This window comes from Aythya fuligula, chromosome 2 (assembly GCF_009819795.1).
Source record: "Aythya fuligula isolate bAytFul2 chromosome 2, bAytFul2.pri, whole genome shotgun sequence".
Lineage (NCBI taxonomy): Eukaryota > Metazoa > Chordata > Aves > Anseriformes > Anatidae > Aythya > Aythya fuligula.
In genome coordinates, this window is record NC_045560.1 from 11,609,226 (window position 1) to 11,632,193 (window position 22,968).

General features: G+C 41.4%; 1 protein-coding gene across 1 annotated transcript in view; it reads right to left on the bottom strand.

Moving 5' to 3' along the window:
• ADARB2 (adenosine deaminase RNA specific B2 (inactive)) overlaps window positions 1-22,968 on the bottom strand; it is a 116,850-nt gene that overhangs the window by 80,419 nt on the left and 13,463 nt on the right. The window contains exon 3 of the mRNA XM_032183399.1: window positions 17,867-18,774. Coding sequence (XP_032039290.1) covers window positions 17,867-18,774 — 908 coding nt within the window. The remainder of the gene's footprint in view (window positions 1-17,866; window positions 18,775-22,968) is intronic.

A 22,968-nucleotide genomic window follows, 5' to 3' on the forward strand; every position in this document is an offset into this window, starting at 1 on the left:
GGACTGGACTGTTTCTTTCAGTTTGTTCCTTCCAGAAGGCAAAAAAAGAGGCGGATATTCTTACCCAGAGAAAAATGACCATGGAGCAAGCAATAATTCTTACGTTCTGTTTTGGTAATACCTTCAATTTAACAACTGTCTGTGAAAAGGAGTTTCTCACAATGAGTTATTTAGTCACTATGCTGTCTAGGGTATAACTGTCATTCTGAAGGGAACATCCATGCTATGATTTGCTGTCAGTCTGTTGTACACTGTAAGTCCATTCATTTTTTCCCCTAACAGGTGGAGATAATGCTGTGATACACAGTAAAAGATAGATGATAAAAACAATTCTTTAAGGAAAAAAATAGACACAAGGGGGTTGGCAGAAAAATATGATAAAACGTTCCATTCTCCTTTTTAAAGTACCATAATAAAACATGTCTGAAGTGAAGTAGAGATAGCATAAACAGTGGAGCATAGGTCTGCAATCCCAGCATGATATTGCATAAGGAGCAATCACGGAGCATTCCCACCACACTTGCCTGTCACACGTTATTAACAAGAGTGTTTAGGACTATTAAGTAATCCTGACAAAGGGACACGATCAACTTAAAAAGATGTTGCATTTGTATTGGCTGCATTTGACGCGATAGAATTATAAATAATTTAAGAGACTTTAAAGCCAGAAGGTGCCATTTTGATATATATATATATATATATACACATTTATATATATATATTTTTTTTTGGTCCACAGTCCAGCACAGTGCTGACCATGGTGTGTTGCAATAGATTTTCCTGAAATTTGCTCAGTTAACTTGCAGCTTGTAGTAAAACTAGATGGAGAATATTATTCTGTATCCTGTTGCTGCTCATGATGACTGGCAAAGGTTGCTGAAGACTGGAAGAGAACAAACACCAATCCTATCTTCAAGAAAGGCACGAAGAAAGATCTTGGGAACTTAAGGCCTGTCAGCCTCGCCTCTGTACCTGAAAGGTGACAGACTAAATACTCCTGGAAAGCAACTTCCAGATACAGGAGGTACAAGCAGGTGATTAACAGCAGTCTACCTTGATTTATGAAGGGGAAATCATGATTGACCAACCTGATGACCATCTACAATGGGGTATCCAGCTGGGTGGATGAGAGAGTGGTGAATGTTTTTTACCCTGACTTTAATAAACCCTTTGGCATGGTCTCCCATAGTGTTACCATAGACAAGCTGACAATGTATGGGTTAGATAAGTGGCAGTGAGGTGGGTCGAAAACTGACTGACCCAGCCCGGAGGGCGGTGAGCGGTTGTGATGGTGTGCCCCTACTTCCACTACATCACCTAGTCTGAGCAGAGTGCCATCAGTGGCAGCTGTGATGGATATGTCCTGCTGTGATGGCTGTCTGGGATTCAGGGGAGACAGAAGACAACCCAGGGCTAATTTGAGCAATTTTGAGCCAAATTTAAAAGAAAGTCCAACTAAAGACAAATTTGGAAGAAGCTAACATCAGTATGCAAGTATGACCATAAATCCATCACCTTACCCCATAAATAGTGAGCAGCCCTGGAAACCTTTGAGCTCTCCTGACACAACAGTGGGCTTCACACCAGGACCCCCCTTGGGCAGAGATGCTTCCCAAGGTTACTTCTTTAGATTGGGAGGACCCTTATTGCTACTGATAGTTGGTAAGCATGATAATGTGCTATAGTTCTTTGTGATCATGCTTTATAAACTTAGCTAAGTAGCATAAAGGATATAACTCAGCCACAGTGGATTTAGCTGCACCTAGGTTCAGGTTCAAGTTTAGAAATAAAAAAAAAAAAATAATATTTAGAAATCTCACTGCTGACCGTGAGCCAGCAGTGTGACCTCATGGTAAAAAAGGCCAACAGCTTCCTTGGCTGTGTTAAAAAGAATTGGCAGCAAGTTGAAGGAGGTGATCCTTCCCCTCTGCTCAGCACTGCTGAGGCCACAGCTGGAGCGCTGAGTCCTGTGCTGTTTTCCCAAGTGCAAGAGGGAGATTTAGATCTTTCAACAGCAATCAGGGAGAAAAGAAAGCTAAAACAAATAAAGAAATCACAAGCAAGATGCAAAGTGCTGCATTTAGCACTTTTTGGTTTCTTGCAAAAGTTTCAAGTTGACAATATCCCCTTAAACTACAAAAGCAAAAATAGCTGGTGACAAAACCAGTTCCTTTTTTTTTTTTTTTTTTTTTTTTTTTGTCATCTTCTCTTTAGGCCACTCTGATATATCTGCATTGGCATTAAAAAGCCATTATAAGCAATTTAAACTCTGAATTGATCCTGACGCATATGTTCAGGTCCTCCTCATATGGCCTTTCAATAGTTCTCGATTCAAACTGCGAACAAGCATCACCCTGTAAACAGAGGAGATAATTATGCTTTATTGATCAGACCCTCAGGGTATGAATGGAAACCAGGCAGCTATTTGAGAACAGCCATCAATGTGGTTTTTAAATTGTGGTATCTCAGTCTTTTCCTTTCCAAATACTCCCTAAATATGGTCCTCTAAAATGGAAACCTGGAGCCAACAAAATTTTGCCACTGGCTTCAGTGGAAACCAATATGTCAATGTAGATTCACAAATGGTGATTTTATATGTTTCCCACAGGCTTCTTCCCATGTTATCTGCTCAGTTTCCACCCAATACTGGCTCAGAGTCATCTCCTGGAATATCACCCACAAAGCTCTCAGATGCATTATTGCAGGATGTCCCTGTCCTCTAACACACCTCACCCCCCTTCACAGCTGCCTAGAAAAACAAAAGTCCCTGTTTAATCCAGTGTCAACATCAGTTTTCTTCAATTTTGCTAAAGTAAGGGTTTTAGCACCTGCCACACCTCTTCCATAACAAATGTACCATATTGGACTCATGAACAGACATTTCCAGCTGAAACTGTAATCATCCATTTCTCAACCTCTTTCTTTCTGCCAGTTAACATCCCCAGAAATCAGGACCAGATATGTTAGAAAAAAAGGGAGAGTTTACTAATTCCATGTCTGAATTTATCCTACTATCTGAGAGAAGGAGAAATAGTTTTGCTATGATAGCTAATAGTCCCTTAAACTAGCACCACACTACATTAGAAAACAGTGAAATTGTTCACAGCTGTTACTGCAATGCACTTAAACCCAGATGATCAATTTGGGGTTATCACCATAAGTAGATGTAAAATGCACCTGGTCCCCTGGCCCCACCATTCAAGCACTGAGATAGCTGAGCTCATATTTTCACTTTTCAGTCTCATCCCAGCCTGAGATGTGGGTTCATCCTCTCCATTTGTAGGGAACATGTTAGAGTGCACTATCCCTGGTTCAGTAGGGCCATGTCCCAAAGTTCAACTGTGCTGTCATTCTGCTTTGTTGCTGGTTGCTCCCTTGGGGATAACTGCCTTGTCCCCTGTCCACTTCTACAAAGCCCTTATTTTCATATTGTATAGACAGAGACTGAGTGTCTCGAGATATCTGCTGCTGTCACATATAGTTGAACAGTCTGAAAGGTTATGAGGAGCAGCAAAAAGCATGATCACTAAAAGCTAATTTTGCTAGGAAAGCAGTCTGAAAACATGCATGGAAATCTCTTCTGCAGAAATATTCACATTACACAAATAGCTGCTACCGTGAAGGGAGATAAAAAGATAGCAAACCTCTTTGACTGCTTCACTGGCCCTCCTAGCCCCTGCACTGCAGCAGCAAAAAATGTCTATGTTACTATGTATGTCATTAAACACATCTGTAAAGAGACTGGCTTTGGACTCACGGGGCAAATAGTCCCTTGCCAACTGTTTTTAATTGTTTTAAAGGATTTTTGTCCATGAAACCCACAGTGAGAAAAACAAACAAACAAACAAGAAAAAACCAGCAATTATTTACACCCAGAATTATCCCTGTAACTAAACATACAAAAAGGCTGAATGATACACAGGGCTTACTTCCCCCGGTGATAAAATGAGAATGACCTCTGGGACTTCATTTAGTTTCCACCTCTCATGAGTTATGAGCCACTCTTCACTCCTAAGGTATAGCCCATATCTCACTCAAACCCTCAGCTGACCACAAAACCCCCTTCCAGAAAAAAAAAAGAAAAAAATATTACTCTTCCCTCAGTCTGCGGAGGATTACCCATGTCATGGGAAGCTATATTATTGTCTTTAGTGCTGCTAGGAATTACTTTCAGGATGTTTCAGCTCATTACCTCAAGTCTTCATCAGCTATTTTCTGAGCGCAGTAACCTTTGTGATGCAGGTACTGTATATATCTACGGTATTGATTCTGTTTCTCCTGCTACATTACATGCAATACATGTAAACAGACAGCGGTGTTTCATTCCCGGCTAGCAAGGTGCAAAATGGTAACGGATCCAGCAGCTACAAAGCACAGATAAAACCTTGAAGTAATCAGCTGAACTGTCATGGAACTAATGCCATGATATAGTGGAAGCAATTATTTGTACTTATATATCTTACGGTAAAATGCAATCGGTGTTTAAACAATCCTGTTGGTGTTGTCAAGGACGCATTTAGCTTCAGATGTTCCCCTCTTAATCAGTAACTAGTTATTAATTAATTAGATAGTGATCATGGCTGTTTTTCATATGCAGTTGAAGTATTATTGCACTTGATTTTGTGCCTCAGCACAGATCATTGCTAATTTACTGCACGTGCGGTTGTGTTAATGTGCTCTAATGCAAACAATTATCACAAGGACAGGGCACCTAACATCTGACCTAAAATGTTATGGAATTGTTCTCGCAGCTGCTTTCTTATTTGCAGCCCCAGCCTGGATAAGGCACACCAGGGGGGGAGGCCATTCCCTGTAATGGGAGGGTGAGAAGGGAGACTGGAAATCAGCACTGGGGATTAAGGCTGGGGATTTTGGAAAGCTGCATGGGACACTGTCAGGGCAGCTTGTGAACAGATGAGTGAAGTAAGCAGAAAATGCAGCAAACTGAGTGGTTACAGACTGACAGCAAGAGGGTGTCTCACTGTTCTCGCTTGTCTGCTATGCTACAGGTAAAGATGTAGTAGTCCCCCCCTTTTTTTGGGAGGGGTCTCAGCTCTGCAAAATTATCAATTCTAATGGTGCCTGTAGATAACAATTTATTTGTTAACAGCTAACAAAGAGCAAGTTCTCTGTCCTCCCAGGATTAGCAATGCTTAGTTATGCTGGCTAAATAATATATTTTTCAGTAGATACCAACAGTGTCAAGAGAAAAACAAACAGTAGCAGAAAACAGCGTTTATCTGAATTGCATTTAATAGGGGCCAGAAGCAGTAAGCTAAGAATATTCAGCTGAAGTAGTTCAGTCAGAGATAGCTAAACTTTTTACCGTGCCTATTTAAATAGAGAGGCTTGAGATGGAGATTAGCTATTTATCAGCTGCATGGTGGAATGAGAAACAGCTGCAACATATTTTGGGGGTAAGTTTGATATTTTCTTCACTATGAATCCACAGGTTCATATTCTGCTCTGGTTTACGCCTGTGGAAATGTGGTATATCAGCATTAGCTTCCCACGTTGCTTTGTGGTTCCATGCCCACATATATCAGAGCAAATTTAGTTTATGTTGGTTCAGTTAATCAAATTAATTTCACAACCACATAAAGGACTTTAAATATATTTCTAATGTTAGCAAGTATAGGTGCAAAGAAATAAGTCCCCAGAACACAAAATGTAGCATGGGCAGCAAAACACAGCTCCCAGCTCCCAGCAAAGCATGTCGCTGTATGTACCTTGCAGCCCATCAGTAGGATTGTAGTCTTTCACTTCAGGGCTGTAAAATAACATGAAGTTTCCCTTCCAGACTTTTTTTTTTTTTTTTTTTTTTTTTCTTCCTGATTTTCCACCAAAGGTAAAAGTTTTGCGCCTTACCCCCAAACCCAGCTCCCAGGTCCTTGACAGAGCCATTTCTACATTTTGAACTTTTATTCCTGACCCCACCAAGTTCCCCTCGCGTCTGAAGCTGGGAACAGGCAAAACAGCTGCTCTCATCTCCCCGCTGACAGCTTACATTTTGAAAGGCTAGAAAAAAAAAGGCTGCTAACCTCACCAGTATGAGTGTTTAATTTGCTCGGATCAATTTCTGTCAAAGGCAGCCTGGAAGCCTTTTTTTTTTTTTTTTTTTTTTTTTTCCCTGCTTGTCTTTGCAATGTTTCTTTCTCTGCTGCTGATCAGTTCAGCCTCACTGGCGTTCAGCTGGTGACCTGTGGATATCGAGGGCTCCCCAACAGATCCCTCTGATTTGCACAAGTCCTCCTGTTTTGCCACAGGGAAGCTTTGCTCAGATATCTGCTTGATTTCAGCTCATTTACATGACAAGGCTGCTACTCTGCCTGCAAGGACTCTTGCTTTGTAGCTTGGCTTGTTGGCTTGATTTTTGATACATAAAGGACAATGAACTTTTATGTTTTTCCTTCTCTCTCTCTCCCTCTCTCCCTCTTTTTTTGAGGGAGGGCTGAAGATCTCTCCAAGTTCACAAATGTCTAAGTAGAAGCTGCAGGTAAAGATGTAAGTTTTGGAAAAACTAAACTCATTTTAGGTTCCTGCCTATTCATAAAGACAAAGGTTTCAAAATATCAAAGACTAGAAAATCTGAAAGGCAGATTATTTTCTTTTTGATGAATACAGGATTTAAAAGGAAAATTTATGCACTGCAGCTTGCCAATGTTTCGGGGAGTGCTGTTCTGTTCGTTTACTCCTGCCAGTGTTCTCCAGAACTTGGGGACTGCAGCAGCCTCATCCCTCTTTTACTCTAATTACCCTCAAAGGCAAACTGTAAAGCACACAGCTGGAGGTTCTTACCCTGGGAAAGCAAGAGGCATCACCTGTTATTATGATTGTGACCAAAAATCTCTCTCTCTCTCTCTCTCTCTCACACACACACACACACACACACACAAGGAAAGTCTTTCAATTTGATGCTTTGTATGGCAAGGTGAAATGTCTTTCAAAACATTTTTTTTTTTTTTTTTAATTTTGAGTAAAATAATTGGCTTATTTTAGAAATAAAGGTTATTTATTTATTTATTTTAAGAGGTCTTGCTATCTTCTCTGCTTAGTAGCCAGAGCCTAGAGAAAGGACAAATAGAAACCACAGATTTTTCTAGCCATGCTGAGATACTTGCCAGAATAAATATTGCTGGCTTAGACCATAGAGTAACTCAGAAAAATGTGCATGAATTATAGTCAGAGGAAACGTGCTGTGGTATTGAAGAAGGTATATATTTGAAGATGAGCACAAAATGGACAAAGATATCTCTGTGTTAAGAACTCATGTCTGCCATTCTGCTAATGTCCACGTAACTCAATATAGATATATTATGATATGCTAAAATGAACCTTCCAGCAAACCCCCAAGTAATCCAGCACCAGAGATGGGCTCCAGGAGAGCAGGGCTATTACCAGAAGTCAATATCAGAAAGTCACGACAATCAGGCTACACTAATAATGCAATGCTCTGTGGATTTAAGGAAAAGATGCTGAGTTGTCCTATGCTGAGGGAAAACATCCATCCAAAATGCAGCAAAATTTGACAGTGTTGTAATGTTTTGCCAGTCCTGGCTGGGAATAGCAAAACTCTAGGGCTGAGCTGTAAGCTCAATGATCCATATGATCCATAGTTATGTGCGTGCCAGGGATTCTTTTTTTTTCTTCCTTTTTTTTTTTTTTTTTTTTTTTTTTTTTTTTTTTGGTGGGAGGAGAGCTCAAAGTGTCATTAGCATCTGTGAAAGTGTTTTCCAGAATTGTGTTGCTTATGAGCCATTTCTCTTCTCTTCATGTTATCATGTTATGAGCCACTATTAGCATTATTATAGGAAAACATCTTTGGTGAATCATGCTGCTATTCCAAGTGGTACGGCAGCTAACTTTTGGCTCACAGGACAGCCATTTCCATTTTAATCTGGATTGTTCATACACAGGCACACAAGCTTTAGTGTGGCTCTGATTTGTGTCTTCTGGGGTGTATCAGTCAGCTCATCTGCCCCCTTACTGCTGCCATGACTATGAGGCTGCATGGAACTTGACTTTATGTTTGCTGTGTTATCAGCCACTACTCCCTTTTATTTTCTAGCTTGCTTTTTTTTGTCTGCTGCATGTTGATGGCTCCTGACTTGGTTTGTAGAGGGTTTCTGGGTAGCTTGATCAGGTTTAAACAAGAACATTCAATTCCTGCATCTCTCTTGGACACAGTTTCTCTGCAATGATCAGGACAACCAAGCCCTAACAGTTTAATTGTGGTACTATTATGAACTATTGTTCCATATTATGAGTGTACATGGGTCATTAGGCACAGAGGGTTAGAATGACTTGTCTGTGTGTATCAAGGAGACTGGAAGAAAGGAGGGGGCTGATTCAGGAGTAATGAGTTTATTCTCTGATATCCCTGAGAGGATTATTCCTTAAAAGTATAGGGCAGAGTTGGTTTGGATAAAAACTAATTATGAAACAAGAAATGAAGCCAATGCTTCTGACTTCACCCTCCCTGCAAGACCCTGGAGACTCGCATTATTCATTGTGTTTAACCTAATAAAGCAATGACCCACATAGGAGGGAAGGGAGTGGATTGTAATTATTTCTGTGAGTAGTAATGTCCAGTTCAGAGAAGATGGTCTAAAAATAGGAACTCAGCAATGAAATGACACGAATGGAAAAACCTAGAAACCATGGGACTTCTAGGCTACTTCTCTGAAGAAACTGAAACACATTCATTTTGTTCATTTGAGTTTGTTTGTTTAAAGGAATACTCTCCTTCGACCTTTAGTTTTTAGAGGTGAAGTAGATAAAGGATAAAAACAGCACACAAGGAATTTATACAGCAAATCAGTGTGGCTTCAGTAGCATATGTTCATTTGGGTGACATCTCAGCATGGCACTGATTTTAAGGTACCATTGTCTGAATTCAGGTCTGATTACGTGACTCGTACCTGCAGTAGATGTGATGACAAGTAGGTTAAGAGCAATCATGGCTAGGTGATTTCATATCAAATGTCTTCTCCAGCTCACAAAGCGAATAGGAAACAATGCTTAGCTTGCTTGAAAGTAAACACTGATTTATCAATTAGAAAGCCAAAAAGGATGAAAAAGCAACATGATTTGTCTAAAGGCAATATTGAAGTATTTAAGGTGGAGGAGGAAAGGTTCACAGACACATTATCATTTTATATTTCTTAGAATTCAGCCTAAGAAGCTGATGGGTATCATGAGATATAGAGAATATTGATGGTTTTCACTGAATAAAACTTTGTGATAAAAGGAGGCTGAGAATTTACCTACTCTATCATTTCTATTTCTCAGGAGTTCATAAAAATATTTTATCTTAACAAAAGTTCACATCATGTATGCTGCATGTGAAAAAAGGGAAAAAAACAAACATCTCGCTCATAAATTTTGCTCCCATCTGAGCAGCAAACACTTGTGAGGAGTTCATATAAAGAAACCACTAAATGAACAGCAAATGGTATTACTTTCTAGAAGAACTTCAGCCAATTCTCTAGCTTTGTTTGGTTATATAAATAGCTGAACATATAAAGAACGTATAATTTTGTATCCATTATAACAAGTCTGAAGTCTGTTGTGTCTGTTCTCACCAATCCTAAAATTAAGTTCTAATTATATTCCGTATTGAGTTTTACGATATGCCTATTTGGTGTGTTTGCATGTGTGCAATAGCACTCTGCATGAAAAGTTTAGCTGAGATAAATGGCAAGAGAAATGTTGTTTTTATCCTGAACTACTACACACGTGCAATGTTGTACTGCATTTACATGGCAAGGTTTTGGTAGCAGGGGGGCTGCAGGGGTGGCCTCTCTGAGCAGAGGCCAGCAGCTGCCCTATGTCAGATCAGAGCCAGTTCCAAATAGCTCCAAAAGGGACCCGCCACTGGCTAGAGCTGGTCCATGGCTGTTGCTGGTTGGGAGTCTGGGAGAGCAGAGTTAAGAAAGGGGGGGAAAAGAACTGCTGTGCTACAGCAGCTGGGAGAGAGGGGTGAGACCCAGCCCTGCAGCCCCCAAGGTGCGTGCAGCAGGAGGGCAGGAGGTGCTCCAGGCACGCAGCACAAGTTCCCCTGCAGCCTGTGGAGAGGCCCCTAGTGGAGCAGGCTGTCCCTCTGCAGCCCATGGGTCCCACATGGAGCAGATCTCCACGATGCAGCCTGTGGAGGAGCCTCCGGTGGAGCAGGTGGATGTGGCCTGGAGGAGGCTGCGGCCCATGGAGAGCCCCCGCAGGAGCAGGGAGTCTGGGGGGAGCTGCCGCCTGTGGGGGACCCGTGCTGGAGCAGTTTGCTCCTGGGGGATGGACCCCGTGGGAAGGAGCCGTGTGGGAGCAGTTCTTGAAGAGCTGCTGCCTGTGGGCAGCCCCCGCAGGCTCAGTTTTGGAAGGACGGCATCTGGGAGGGACCCCACATGGAGCAGGGACAGAGAGGGGCCGTGAGGGAGCAGCAGGGATGAAGCCTCAGGGACTGACCACAGCCCCCAGTCCCCTGCAGTGTTCAGGGGAAGGAGAGAGAAGAAAGTGGATAGTGGGGAAGGTGTTTCTTGTTTGCTTTTATTCTCACTGTTCTAGGATAGGCAATACATGATATTAGTTTCCCTGTATTGGGTCTGTTTTCCCTGTGAGTGATGAATTGTTGAGTGATCTCCCTGTCCTTATCCCAACCCTTGACCTCTTTCCATTGTATTTTCTCACCCTTTTCTTTGTGAGCTTCTTTTTTTTTGCTTCCCAGCAGCATCACCAAGGATCATAGGCTCTCCACAGGTGCCCAGGCACCCCTCTTCCCTGGCCTTCCCCCGGCACCTGGCAGCGCTGCCTGCCACACAGCTGGCACATGCACCACAAGAGGGAGGTAGTCATCGTAAAATGGATGGCAGTGGCGGGCTTCTGATCCTCCGTGCATGGAGCGAGAAACCTGTTTGAATAATTAAGGCTTCCTAGATGTGACTACAGATAAAAATAGAGAAACAATGCCGTTTTGGCATGAGTGTAATGCTCCAGCTCGGTCAGAGAAGGCTTTGCATGGAACTCGACCAAAGAAAAATTCACTCCGGGCACTTGTATTACAGCTCCATTTAGCAGAGCAGAACAACCATGGCTCGTATTAAGTAGATAATAATGAAGCATCATAAACAATGTCAGGATGCGAGTCCAGGACGAAGCAGGAGCTTTAATGAGGTCCAGCTTGCCGGGAGCTTTTTGAAGTGTATCTAGTTCAGTTACAAAGCCAGAAAGCAACAAAGGCGACTCTGCCAGCTGTGCGAGTATCTGGTTTAGGAGGAAGTTTTATGTGCGGATGACACCACGCTGGGATTCAGCTTTCATGTACTAACTAGCTCTGCTCATTGCCTGAGCCCTGCATAAACTCTCTCCCCATAACATGTCGCACAAATAATAATTCTTGACAAATCAGATCCATGCCACCGGCTCCCAGGATAGACAAAGCTGGTTCATTGTGGTAAATAACAGGAGCCAGCAGGGTCCTTTCTGCCTATCACTAGCCATATTTAATAAGCAATCTAGGCTGTGAAGGGAAGAAATGAAACACTGGTTCTGTGGCAGTATTGATGGCACGAAGTATTTGTAGTTACAATAAAAGAGCAGTCAGCAGCCAAGTCAGATGGCTAAATCAGATTCGCCCTACTCTAAATGCACGTTAATCACAGTGGACTCAGATTCTTTGTAAAGGAAAATGGCATGTTTTTATTGTTCCCTTTTTCAGAGGAAGAAGGGATTTAGGTTGTTTATAAACTTAAATTTATATAAATAAACACTTGAGAAAAATGCCTTTATGCCTCAAAGATTTTTTTTTTCTTGAAGATATTAAAATCAGTTTTTCACTTTTGTAAATGGAGATCAGCCATTCATTAACTAATTTTCACCATTATTATGGCTCTAACTATTATTAGTTAGGTGAGCAGTGTACTTTCTGTCAGAAGCATTAGGTTTAGCAGAATTCAGGTACTCCGAAAGCCCTGAGCACACTGCATCACACAGAACTTAAAGATAAGTGCAGAGGAGTCCTTTTGGGGTGATGCTGGAATTTTCTATGGGCAGGAGGGAGCTGAGTTACAGGGTACTGCCTCAGAGGAACAAAAAAGAGAGGTGTAGATGGGAAGGCTCCCAAAATGCGTTCTATGGCACAGACAGGCTCCTGCTGCTTTTGGTGGTGTTTGGGTGGAGATGCATACACTGTCTCTGGTGCTTGTTCCTGCAGCAGCTTGCCAGACAGTTGTTGATGCAAAGTAATGTGCTATTGTGTAATGATGACTGTACTTCATGTGCAGACCCCTTAAAGTGTCTACACTTATGTGTTGATTCCATAAGAGCAAGAGATCAAAGCCCTTTCTACCCTATTAATTTGTTTCTTCTGATTCTGCGTAGGTAGCACATCTCCCTTTGATCTTTCTAATATACATTAAAACTTGGTAATTTCTTCATCTGAGACTCTTGCTGTAATGTCTATGGGGCAATAAGCCTCTTTTATGTTGGACGTATATGAGGGGTGCGGAGATGGTCCTAGTTCCTCAACTGTGAGCCTAGAAGTGACTGCAATCTTATTAGCAGCCAGGAGAATAATAACAGTATCCAGTGCACTAACGCTGTGCCTCTAATTTTTTTTCTCTTGTTTTTCTTAAGAAACTGTAATCCCATAAGTGTCTTGACTGCCCGTTGCTGTGATTATAAAAATCAGCTTCCCCCACCTGCAGAGTCAGAAACAGATGGTTGAAAATCAAACAATATTTGTATTGCAGAGGCATTTCTTTGGTCCCCACCATTTCCCTTTCTTGCATCTCACTGTCAGGAGCTACACACATACCTATCAGCTGCTTCTCTTTGCATGATAGGAGACAGAAACAGTTATAAAAAATGTACTTGATCACTCGATGAGACAAAGCTCTTCACATAAACACACTGGAACAGCTTCTCAAAACTCAGTGTTAGTTCTGTGCTGTCCCTCCACACCAGAGTCAAATCTATCACTGCCATCCTCAGCACTGGCTTAATTGCAACACAGGTGAGAGGGCATGGTAGCAAGGAAGTTGGCAAATTAGGATAGTTAGAGAAATAAAATGAAGGAGGCAGGAACAAGTGATACTGAATGGAAATGAAGTGTTTTACAACCCAGAGAAACAAGCTTTTGGAGGGAAGCAGATGAGAGGCATGGGGTACAGGGCTTTCCCTGATGTGGTGCTTGCTCTTCCCATGACATTGTTCACTGAGGTGATACTGTGGTTAGCTGGCAGGAGGCTTCAATCAGTGCAATGTGAATACTCAGATTGCTCTGGTCTGCAAATGGCACTTTTGAAAAAAAGGATTTAACTGGATTCAAATGGTTAACCTTACTTGCAGAAGGAGAAAAAAAATTTGAATCTTTCTGATGAAACTAATGTAAGTCACAATGAGGCTTCATTTAAATAAATAAATTTGCAAGGACTGCTCTGAAGGCTCTGGATGAGAACCAGCAACAGCAGTGTTAAGCAATTTCAAAGCCAAGTGAATGTGATTTTCACACCTATTCGTTTTTAATTTAGGTCCATTTGAAATCCAAGCACCCCTCTATTATTAATTAATGGTTTTGCTCTACAGCAGTAAGAATACTGTTTAGACTGAGTGAGATAGATTAGACGGACTGTAAGATTAGAAAAACAATCTGTAAACTGGTCAGATGCAGTTGGGGGTCACCTTGATCTCCTGAAATGAGTGCAGGGCACTCAGAAAGTCTGGGAGCGTGAGCACAGATATCTACAGTGCAGACTTATTAGGGCTGGCTGGGTCAGCTCTCTTCGGTGTCACATCCCATTCTGGATTACAAGAATATTAGCTAACAATGTGAGGAGAAATAATTGTCAGACTTCCATAAAAGCTGATAATTGAAGAAAGCGCATACTATTTGATGGACAGTTTGAGTTCAGACCAAGTATGCCAGGAAACAAGGAGCAATTATTTAGTGACTTAGAAAAGGCACACAGTGGTGCATTGTACTTCCCATTCTCATGACTTACTTTATCTCTGCTGTTCTTCATTAGTTTAGCAGCTCTCCAGGCTCCTCCTTGGCTACTCTGATCAACATGGTATGCCCAGTCCCAGGCCATCAATAGTATTTATTTCGTGCTTCGGTGGCCTAGCACAGATAAGACATCTGGTTTGAGGAAGAGCAGTTGCTGGCAGATTGATGGACAAATCTTGTGATCATTTCAGATGGTCCCTTGATAATCTCAGTTACCTCCTATTCACCTTATACATGTTCAAGAGCTTGGAACCCCATTGTACATGTACGTGAATCACAATAACGGATCAAAACACTGTTGAGGACTGCAGAGAAGCCACAATTTGGATTATATTATCTTTAAATTTTGAGTTAATATATTTTTTTCCTGGTGTAAAACGTGAGGTATTTTTTATTTTGGGGTATAATCTTGCAGTCATGCCAAACACATAGTGGAACAATCACAGAGAAGAAAATCAGAGGCAGAGAGATATTCTTTTACAAAAACACTGGCAGTGTAAAGTGCTCAAACTTTCATGGTGGGTTTTCAGCATTGGCAGGTGAGGGGCAGGGGAGACAGCTGAAGAACCAAGTTTGACTGCAGTTGCCCCAGGGAATTCATTTATTTCTGGCTTTGCTGTTCTTGCATTTCTTTGTTTTGCCTGAATCAGAAGAGATCAATATGGCAGGACTTTACAGCTATGCTCCAAATTTCCTGCCGGTTCAAGAAGCCTACGGTGTAGGCAGCACCTATTAGAACAGACTGGAGAAAACAGTGCCTTTCTTTACATTTTGCCTTGAATCTCCCTTGGTCAGCAGGGAAAGTGGCTGTCAGGCTGAGAGCATGCCTGAGGGCCAGGCTGAGGAACACCAAGTCCCCTGGGAGCCTTGATGAGCCAGGCACAAATGTCGACGGTTGGAGTTCCAGCTGATAAGAACCTGTGAAATTTTTGACACTTCCTTGGACCAAGTCAAATCCGTAAGTTCAGCACAGCTGGGCTACCAGTGTTATGAGGTTTTGGGCTTTTCCTGTTTCCAGTCAGGCTATAATCAGGAAAGGCCAAATTATGGCCTCCTGTTTATAGCCACTGAGAAATGGGAACAGGAGCAGAGACACACAGAGGCATAATATTCCTTGGGAAGGACAACCACAGAGATAAACATCTGCCTGTATTCTACAAAATATTCAGAATATGGGTGAAACTGATCTAGTTTGTCTGTCCTCACTGGATATCCTGAAAAATAAGATGGAACACACACACACAAAGAAAAAAAAAATAATAGTGGTGGCTGCATAGGAGAATGGTTACTCCTTGTTCTGTGAAGAAATTAAAAATCCCTAATATTTCAAATTCTGTCCCTAAGCTGTTTGAGTTTCAGAGTGCTTTCATGCTTTTAAATAGATTTGGACACAAAACAAGCTGAACTTACTAAATGAAAAGTAGGCATAGCTTTGAAAATGTGGCTTGAAATGTGTCCTTGAAAATGTGTTTCACAGAAGATCAGAGAGATAGGAAGGAGCTGAAACAACTTTCAAGTCATCTGGTTCTGACCACAGCTCAATGAGAACAACACTCTTTCCAATACAGTTACCACTGCTTCGACTGACAAAACAGCCAGATGGACTGACCGGAGCAGCGAGCAAAGAGCCACTTGATGAGATGCTGCATAACACAGCTGGAACAAGTAGATACGCTTCCGTATTTAGTGCCTAAGGAAGTCAATGGAAATACATTTGCTGGTGTCAGTGGAAGATGGGTTACAACATAACCGACTATTACAAACTCAGGTTTTGTGTCATGGACACTGTGTCTGTTGATGGAAAAAGTTAGTAAGGAAGTCAGAAGAAATCAGTGTTAAGGCTTCTCTCTCAACGAATATGCTGACTGCTGGCATTAAAAGTGCCTGACTAATCTTTTAGTTGGACAAAACATAACCATTTAAAAATACTGACAGAGAAAGTTTGATGACACCTTTTCACTGACATTTATACTTCCAGAACAGTGAGAAAACGAAGGTAAGGAGGTCAGAAAAAGCCTTAAAAAAAGAGAGAGAGAATACACGATGAAGAATGTATTGTACAGTGAACAATCTGGGATCCAGGTAAGATGTGATATGTGAATGGAAGATATCAAGAAGCCAAACAACCGGGAAATACTTGAGAGATAAGGAATCAAAATAGTCGTACTTGTCATGCAGTTTCAGAATATGAGATACCAAGTTATCTGTTGATGAAGGCATGGTATTTACCTGCTGATCCACCCAGCGAAGTTCACTGAGGGCAGTAAAGCAGACAGTAGGACACGAACAGAGATTCCTTTTTATATCCAATTGCTAGGTTTCCATGGGGAAGGACAGACATGTTCCTCAAAAGAAATCACTTTTTTTTTTTTTTTTTTTTTTTTTACCAGAACTAATTAAGATAGGAGACAGCATGGAGTTCTCAATTAAATCTCATCCATACTTCAGAGGAGTACTAGGAGGATAGAAATGCCAGGTTGGCCAAAGCCTCCAAAATGCCTGCAAAGCAGTCTGTGAAGATCACTGCTGTTCTTAAATTATGTTAATATCCCGCTTGTGTATGGAGTTTATAAACCAGAATTAAAGGGAAAGAGGTGGAAGATTATGATGTATTTTAGAATTCCTCACATTTCTCATGTTTCCTTTTTGGAAACACAGGAAGGAAAATTCTGGGTCACCAGATAAAATTCCTGGGTTCTGTAGGCAATCATGTCACATAAAGAATTCATTTCCTATCAAACTCGGTCTTGCTAATGAACATCTTTACTAACGTTAATGGAAATTGCTACTAACAATTTGCATTTACACACTACTTAAGGATCTTAAAGTGTTCTTTCATATAATATGCCCATTTTTTATTACAGGAATATTGGATTTAAATGACTTGCCTAGGGTCTCACAGCAAGCCAGCAGCAGAATAATTCTTAGAGCTCCCAGTGCTTTGCAATAAATCCTGGACATTAACAACTCCCTTCAGAAAGGGAGCTTTGTGGTGGTAGATCACCTCCTGGTGCTGGTGGATCAAACCTTTTATGATAGTGGAAACAAACCAAGAAATCACTTGAGCCCATGTAATGCTTCTCAGTGTCTGCAAATCCTGGCTTCCTTTGAACCTAGAAAATTGACACAAGTCTGAGTAATGCTAAGATAGCCTTTGGCATATAACCAACTATGAAATTTTGATGTCCTAAGGATGTACCTCTGATCTGTATTTTCTGTATGATTACAGCAGGAATATCTACATTTATTCCAGGAAAATTTCAGAGCTTTCACCATTCCCTGTTAGAGGCATATCTGGGAAAAAAAAAAAAAAAAAGAAAAAAAGAAAAAGGGGAAGGGACTGGGGGCAAAACAAAAAATGTAAGACTATAAAAAACAAAAATTCTTAATTTTTCTAGTGACAGAATTGTCAGGAGAGTTTGCTCTAACAAAGGCACATTCCGTGTCATTGCTATCTCCTCTGGATGGTGCTGTCCACAGCAAAAAATAACTCTCAAAGGAGAATATGGGACATCCCTTTGTTTATGGACCCACATCAAGAAAGAGGCAGCATTACAAAATGACCTGCTTTTTCTGCATGTGTCAGTGTTACCATTCTCTCTACCTAACATTGACATTTTGCCCTACCTTCTGCCCTCCCATCTATGCCTCATATGGAAAGGGCCAGCAAATTGTGCCCAAAGATTTCGGATATGATTTTTAAGCTTTTGCCTGTGATAAACACTTTTTTTTTTCTATGAAAAAGGAGCTATTTTGTGGCACGGCTCATCAGAGGAGCCATCTGATAGGACAACAGCAGGAACAGCGACACCGATCGCACTAATTGAAAGAGTTCCTCCAACGTGGTGGTGGCTACTCAGGAGCTCTCACCTGTGGCAAATGGTGACATTTACTCCTGCTGGGAATGTGGCTGGGCAGCCGAATGTTAAAGAGGGCCTGCAGCGCAGCCTGCGCTGCTTGGCCCTTGGCCAGCTTCTTGCTACGTCCTGAGCCTTCAAATGTTCTCCCGTCCACTCGCACCGCCATCACAAAGCTCTTGATGTGCTGCTTCTCCACGGTCTCTGACAGGCAGACATACCGCAGGCCTGACCGCAGCTCATTTAGCAGCACCACCGGGTTCTTCTCGCTCTCCGCTTTGGAAGCCATCTTGTGCCTGTTTTGCTTACTGTGGCCCATTAGGTCCAACGTATGGCAGAGTAAGCGCCCGTGGCGATAAGCGGTGGAAAGCAATTCGTTATTAACCGGGTTATAGACTGAAAAGTCCTCGCTGTGTGTGGATGGTTCGAACTCCTTGAACAGAGTATCTGGGAAGTCTGCCTGATCAGAAGTAAAGTCCGTGGATGGGTTGATGCAGTTCCCCATGGCAAAGTGAGCTTGGCAGGCGTTGGGGAACTGGACAAATGACTTCAGAGCTAGCTCTGCAGCACGCATTTTGGCTTTCTTTTTCGTGGGCCCTGTGCCTTCAAATGTAAGTCCATTTACTTCCACAGCAACAGCAAAGACTGGAGCGTGTACTGGACCTGTCTGGGAAACCATTTTGTATTGTAAACCTGGTTTAAGTTCATGTAGCTGGACCAGAGCATTCTTTGGTGTCACTGACCATGAGACTTTCTTCCAGATGAGTTGGAGTTTGCAGAAATGGCCATTATTGCCATCCTCTAAGGGTCTTTTCCTCTTACTGCTAGGTGTTCCCCCTCTTGCCCTCTCATTAGAGGGTATTGGATGATCCTCCAGGTTCCCAATGTTTCGATTTTCCTTTACTTCTGCACTGCTGGTACCTGTCAGTAAAGAAAGAAAAAACCTCACATTACAGTTGTCATCAGAGCAGCTGACATCATGCCTGGGGCTGGAAAAATAGCCAAAAAAGAAAAAAGAAGTTAATGATAGATATCCTTGCTTGTCCTCTTTTTGGCTGGTTTCCTTGTCATAGCACAGATTCTCTGCATGTCCTGAATGATTATTTGTTCCTAAGGTCCTACTTCTGTTAGTCAATAGCCTCCTGTTTAAAAAAGATTACATCACTCAAAGATAAAGTATAACTGATGCCTTGATGCCATGTGATTTAAATAAAATACTCTATTCACACTGGATAATTATAGTGAAAAGTGAATAGTTTGCAAAGCTCCCTCAGGCTTTTTTTTTTTTTTTTTTTTTTTTTTTTTTTTTTTTTGTATAATCCATGTGTGCGAATACTTATGAACACATTATTAGAAATCAGAAATGATTCACAAATGAATCACAAATAGAAAAATGGGTAAATGCATTGAATAATTTATTTGCTATGAATACATTGACCAGTTCTACTCACACCATAGGTTCTTTTGTTGCTAACATCACAAATCCAGCTTAAAAAAATGATCAGAAAGACATTCCTAGTATTTGAAACAATAATTTGATCTGGCCTTGGATTCCAGTTTAATAAGTGAGAATCTTTCTGTCAAGTTCAATTGCAGATACTCTTAGCTCCTGCATCAGCAACAACTAATATTGCAAAAAATCTAGGTAAATCTAAATCAGAGTAGGAGAAGCCAGAGCATCATGACGGGAGTGATTACTGTTGTAAAAGATGATTTATGTCAAAGAAAGCAATGGGAGAGAGTGACTGCTAGGAAGCACTACGGTGATGGGGGAAGGGGATGAAATGACAATGGGGAGCTGTGGGGGGAGCACTCTCCTGCTGTTGTGACAATGAATCACACTGCTCTAAACTTCCCTTGTGCAGTGTTTGTGCTGCTCTTTGCTACAGCAGATGTATGACTGAGAATGGAGATTCATCTCACTGATGTCCTGAATGAGACAGAAAATGTGCTTATATCTAAATAAGTGTCATAGAACATTTCTGTCATTTCTGATGATTTTGTTTAAACGTATTGCATCTCTGATGCATCCTTCAGCCCTCCTGTGCCTTGCTTGGGGCAGAGACCAAGTTGGGGAAGTAAACATGAATTTAATCAACCCGTGAAGCAACCCATCCCTGGAGCGATGCACCTGATCCCTTTCAGAGCACTGCCTGGTTGCCTGCTGTATTCCAACCAGCATTGCTCGCGGAGCCTTTTCCATGTTTTGTTGTCAGACACGAGCATGCCACCTGTGCAGGATGTGTGAGTCCCAAGTACAGGGGAGGTCCTTAGAGGACAGAGAATCCTCTTTCCTCTTTCTGCAGGGCCATGGCCATGTTCAGCTTCCTCTCTACCCCGATGTACAAGCTGGCTGCAAAGATACAAGAGGTGAACAGTCGTCTACGCCTCAAGGAGCTTCTGTTGGAGCAGCGTGTCTTTGCTGCAGCCCAGTATTAGGCTGTGCTGACAGATGCACAGGGGCCTGCAGAGAATTATGTGGAACCAACCATCATAATTAAAAACCTCCTTTGTGTCCTGATGAGTTGCACTTTTATCAAAAGACTTTTTCTCATCAGAGTGATAAGGCTGCACTCATGCAAATCATTCCACAGAGAGCAGCTCACTGCTTGGACCTGAATAAAAATCCTGGCATGACTGCATGTGTGAGAGCCCATTTGCAGGGCTGAGGCTTTTGGCTCCCTTTCCTGAACACCCTTGGGTGCTCACTGCACTTCCAGCCTGTGTCTGTGCCTCACCGACGTTACTTGCTGAGCTCCATATGTGTGCTGAAGTGCCTTGCTGAGGCAGAACACGGACTGACAAATTAAGGTCTTAGTGACTAGTTAATTTTTACTTTCTAAAGCTAAGGGGAGAGAATGAAGACAGGTGAGGAAGGAAAGAAAAAGAAATACATAATAGAAAAAGAAAAGTTTCATCACTTGGCATTCAGCCGTATAAAATGTGACATCTTTAAACCAGCCTAACTGGAAATAAGACATTTAAAAGGTCAGGTTAAGTAAGACACAAGGATAATGTGGTCTTTTCTCGTTGAGTTCACAACACTATTTATAGAAGTTCTGATCTGAGAGGGAAGGAGACGCCAGCTTTAACTTTGCTCTATTTGTCTTGGCAGTGACTTCGTCCAGCCATTTATTTTCCACTCTGACTGTTTCTCCTGTTTCCACCCATTCTAAATACACCTCTTTGGTTGCTTGCTTGCTTTTTTCTTTTTTTTTTTTTTTTTTTTAGAAAAAACATAAGGTGAAATATTTCAAGCAGACACTTTTCTGAAGCAAGTGAGTTTGTTTCTGTGTTACACACCTCCTCTCTCCTCTTACCTAGCAGGTTTTTACAGACCCAGTTATGGTACATAATGATATTGTACTCAGGAAGCATGACAAGAAAGATAGCTTGTGCTTCACACTGTATTCAGGATTGACAAGAATTTGTATTGATTATGCACCACTGAATAAGAAAACTCAGGGGTTATTTCAATTTGTAATTCTTACTGTATTTTTTTCAGCTGTTTTTTTCTTTTTTCTTTCACAGTCAGAGCACCATAAATTTGTGAACAAGAACGTGTGACCTTAGCATCATACCTTAATCACCAAAATATGGCAACATAAAATAAACATTACTTTTTTGTCTGTGAAATTCTTTAGCCCAGCTTTTGGTGAGCAGAGTGTTTGCACTGAAGCAGTGAAAAAATGCCGTGATGTAAACACAAATCTTCTAGAGGTTAGGCACAGGATAGGTGGACAGGATAAAGCATGTGTGAAGGTGATGCATGGTGTGCCTTGGCCTAATCACAGTGAAGGAAATCCGTGCAAGTGTCCCTACAGACAACAAGATTTCTGAAGGACCTCATCCTGAAACACCAGGACAGAGCTCAGTTCTTCATGGACTTCAGTGGGAGCTGCAACAGGCCAAAAGTCATAGCATCATGTAAAACAGAAGCAGCTGAAACTCTGAGTGCCTTAGAAAGCCTGTAAGCCTGATGGACTTGTGTGATATCTGGCAGCAGCTGGACAAAGTGAAATTACTTTATACTTTCAGGTATCTTTGAAATAGGAGGTCTTTGAAATGTGCCTTTTATGAGACCTCTGTATAGCAGACATGAGATTACCTCTCTAATGGTGGCACATGGACTTCTATTGTGAAAATCAGACAAAGCAGGCAAATGACACCAAACTACATAAGATAAATACAGTAAGCAGCTGTAATAGAACAATCACAAGCAATTTTAGAAATGAAGAGCACTAAAAGGAAAGGGGTAAGTCGGAGGATACACATGGGGAAAATGCAAAACTGTGGATCATTTTCAGCCCTGTTATCTCTTGTAATGTCTTTGCTCTTGAGTTCTCCAAACACATTCTCTACACATTTGGAAGTAATTATAATAAAATATGGTTCTCCAATGATGAAAGGTTGGAGAATAATAAAATTGTAAGGGGGCAGAGTTAACAAAAAAGGAGAAAGAAAAATATTACAATTTTTTTGGGGCAATAGATTCTAACCTATTGTGTAAGATCTCAAAAAATAATTCTGCACTGTAAAATGTCCTCAGATAAGTTTATTCATTGATTTTGCAGTTTTACAAGCAAGAGGAGACATTGCAGTCTTGTATTTGCTTCAGTAATTGAATAGGAGAGAAGAAAGCAGTTAGTGAAATGTATTTATTTATGCACTATTCCTCAATCTTCTGTCTGCTCTTTCATGTTTTTCTCCTTTTGGTCATTATGCACAGTAGAGTTAACCTAGAGAGTCTGCATCATCAAGAGCATTTCAGAACTATAATGCATCACTAATAATGACACTGCCTATGTCTCTGGGTCATAAGGGCTCTACAGAACTAGCCATCCGATACTCCACGCTACATTTGAAGAGATAATATTGTTCCTGTTGAAGGTTATTCTGCTGCCAAGCCAACTTCCAGGGAGGATGGGAAAGAAGAGGTAGTAGGTGGCATCTTCACTCTGGCTGGCATCTTTAATTTTGAATCACAAGGGGCAGTACATTATTGATAAGCTCTGATGTTGAAAGAAAGAATTTGCAGTCTCTGTAGCACAGCAAAATTCTGATTCAACCTATTTGTCTGAAACAGCAAGTTACTGCTGTTAGAAATGTTTAGCA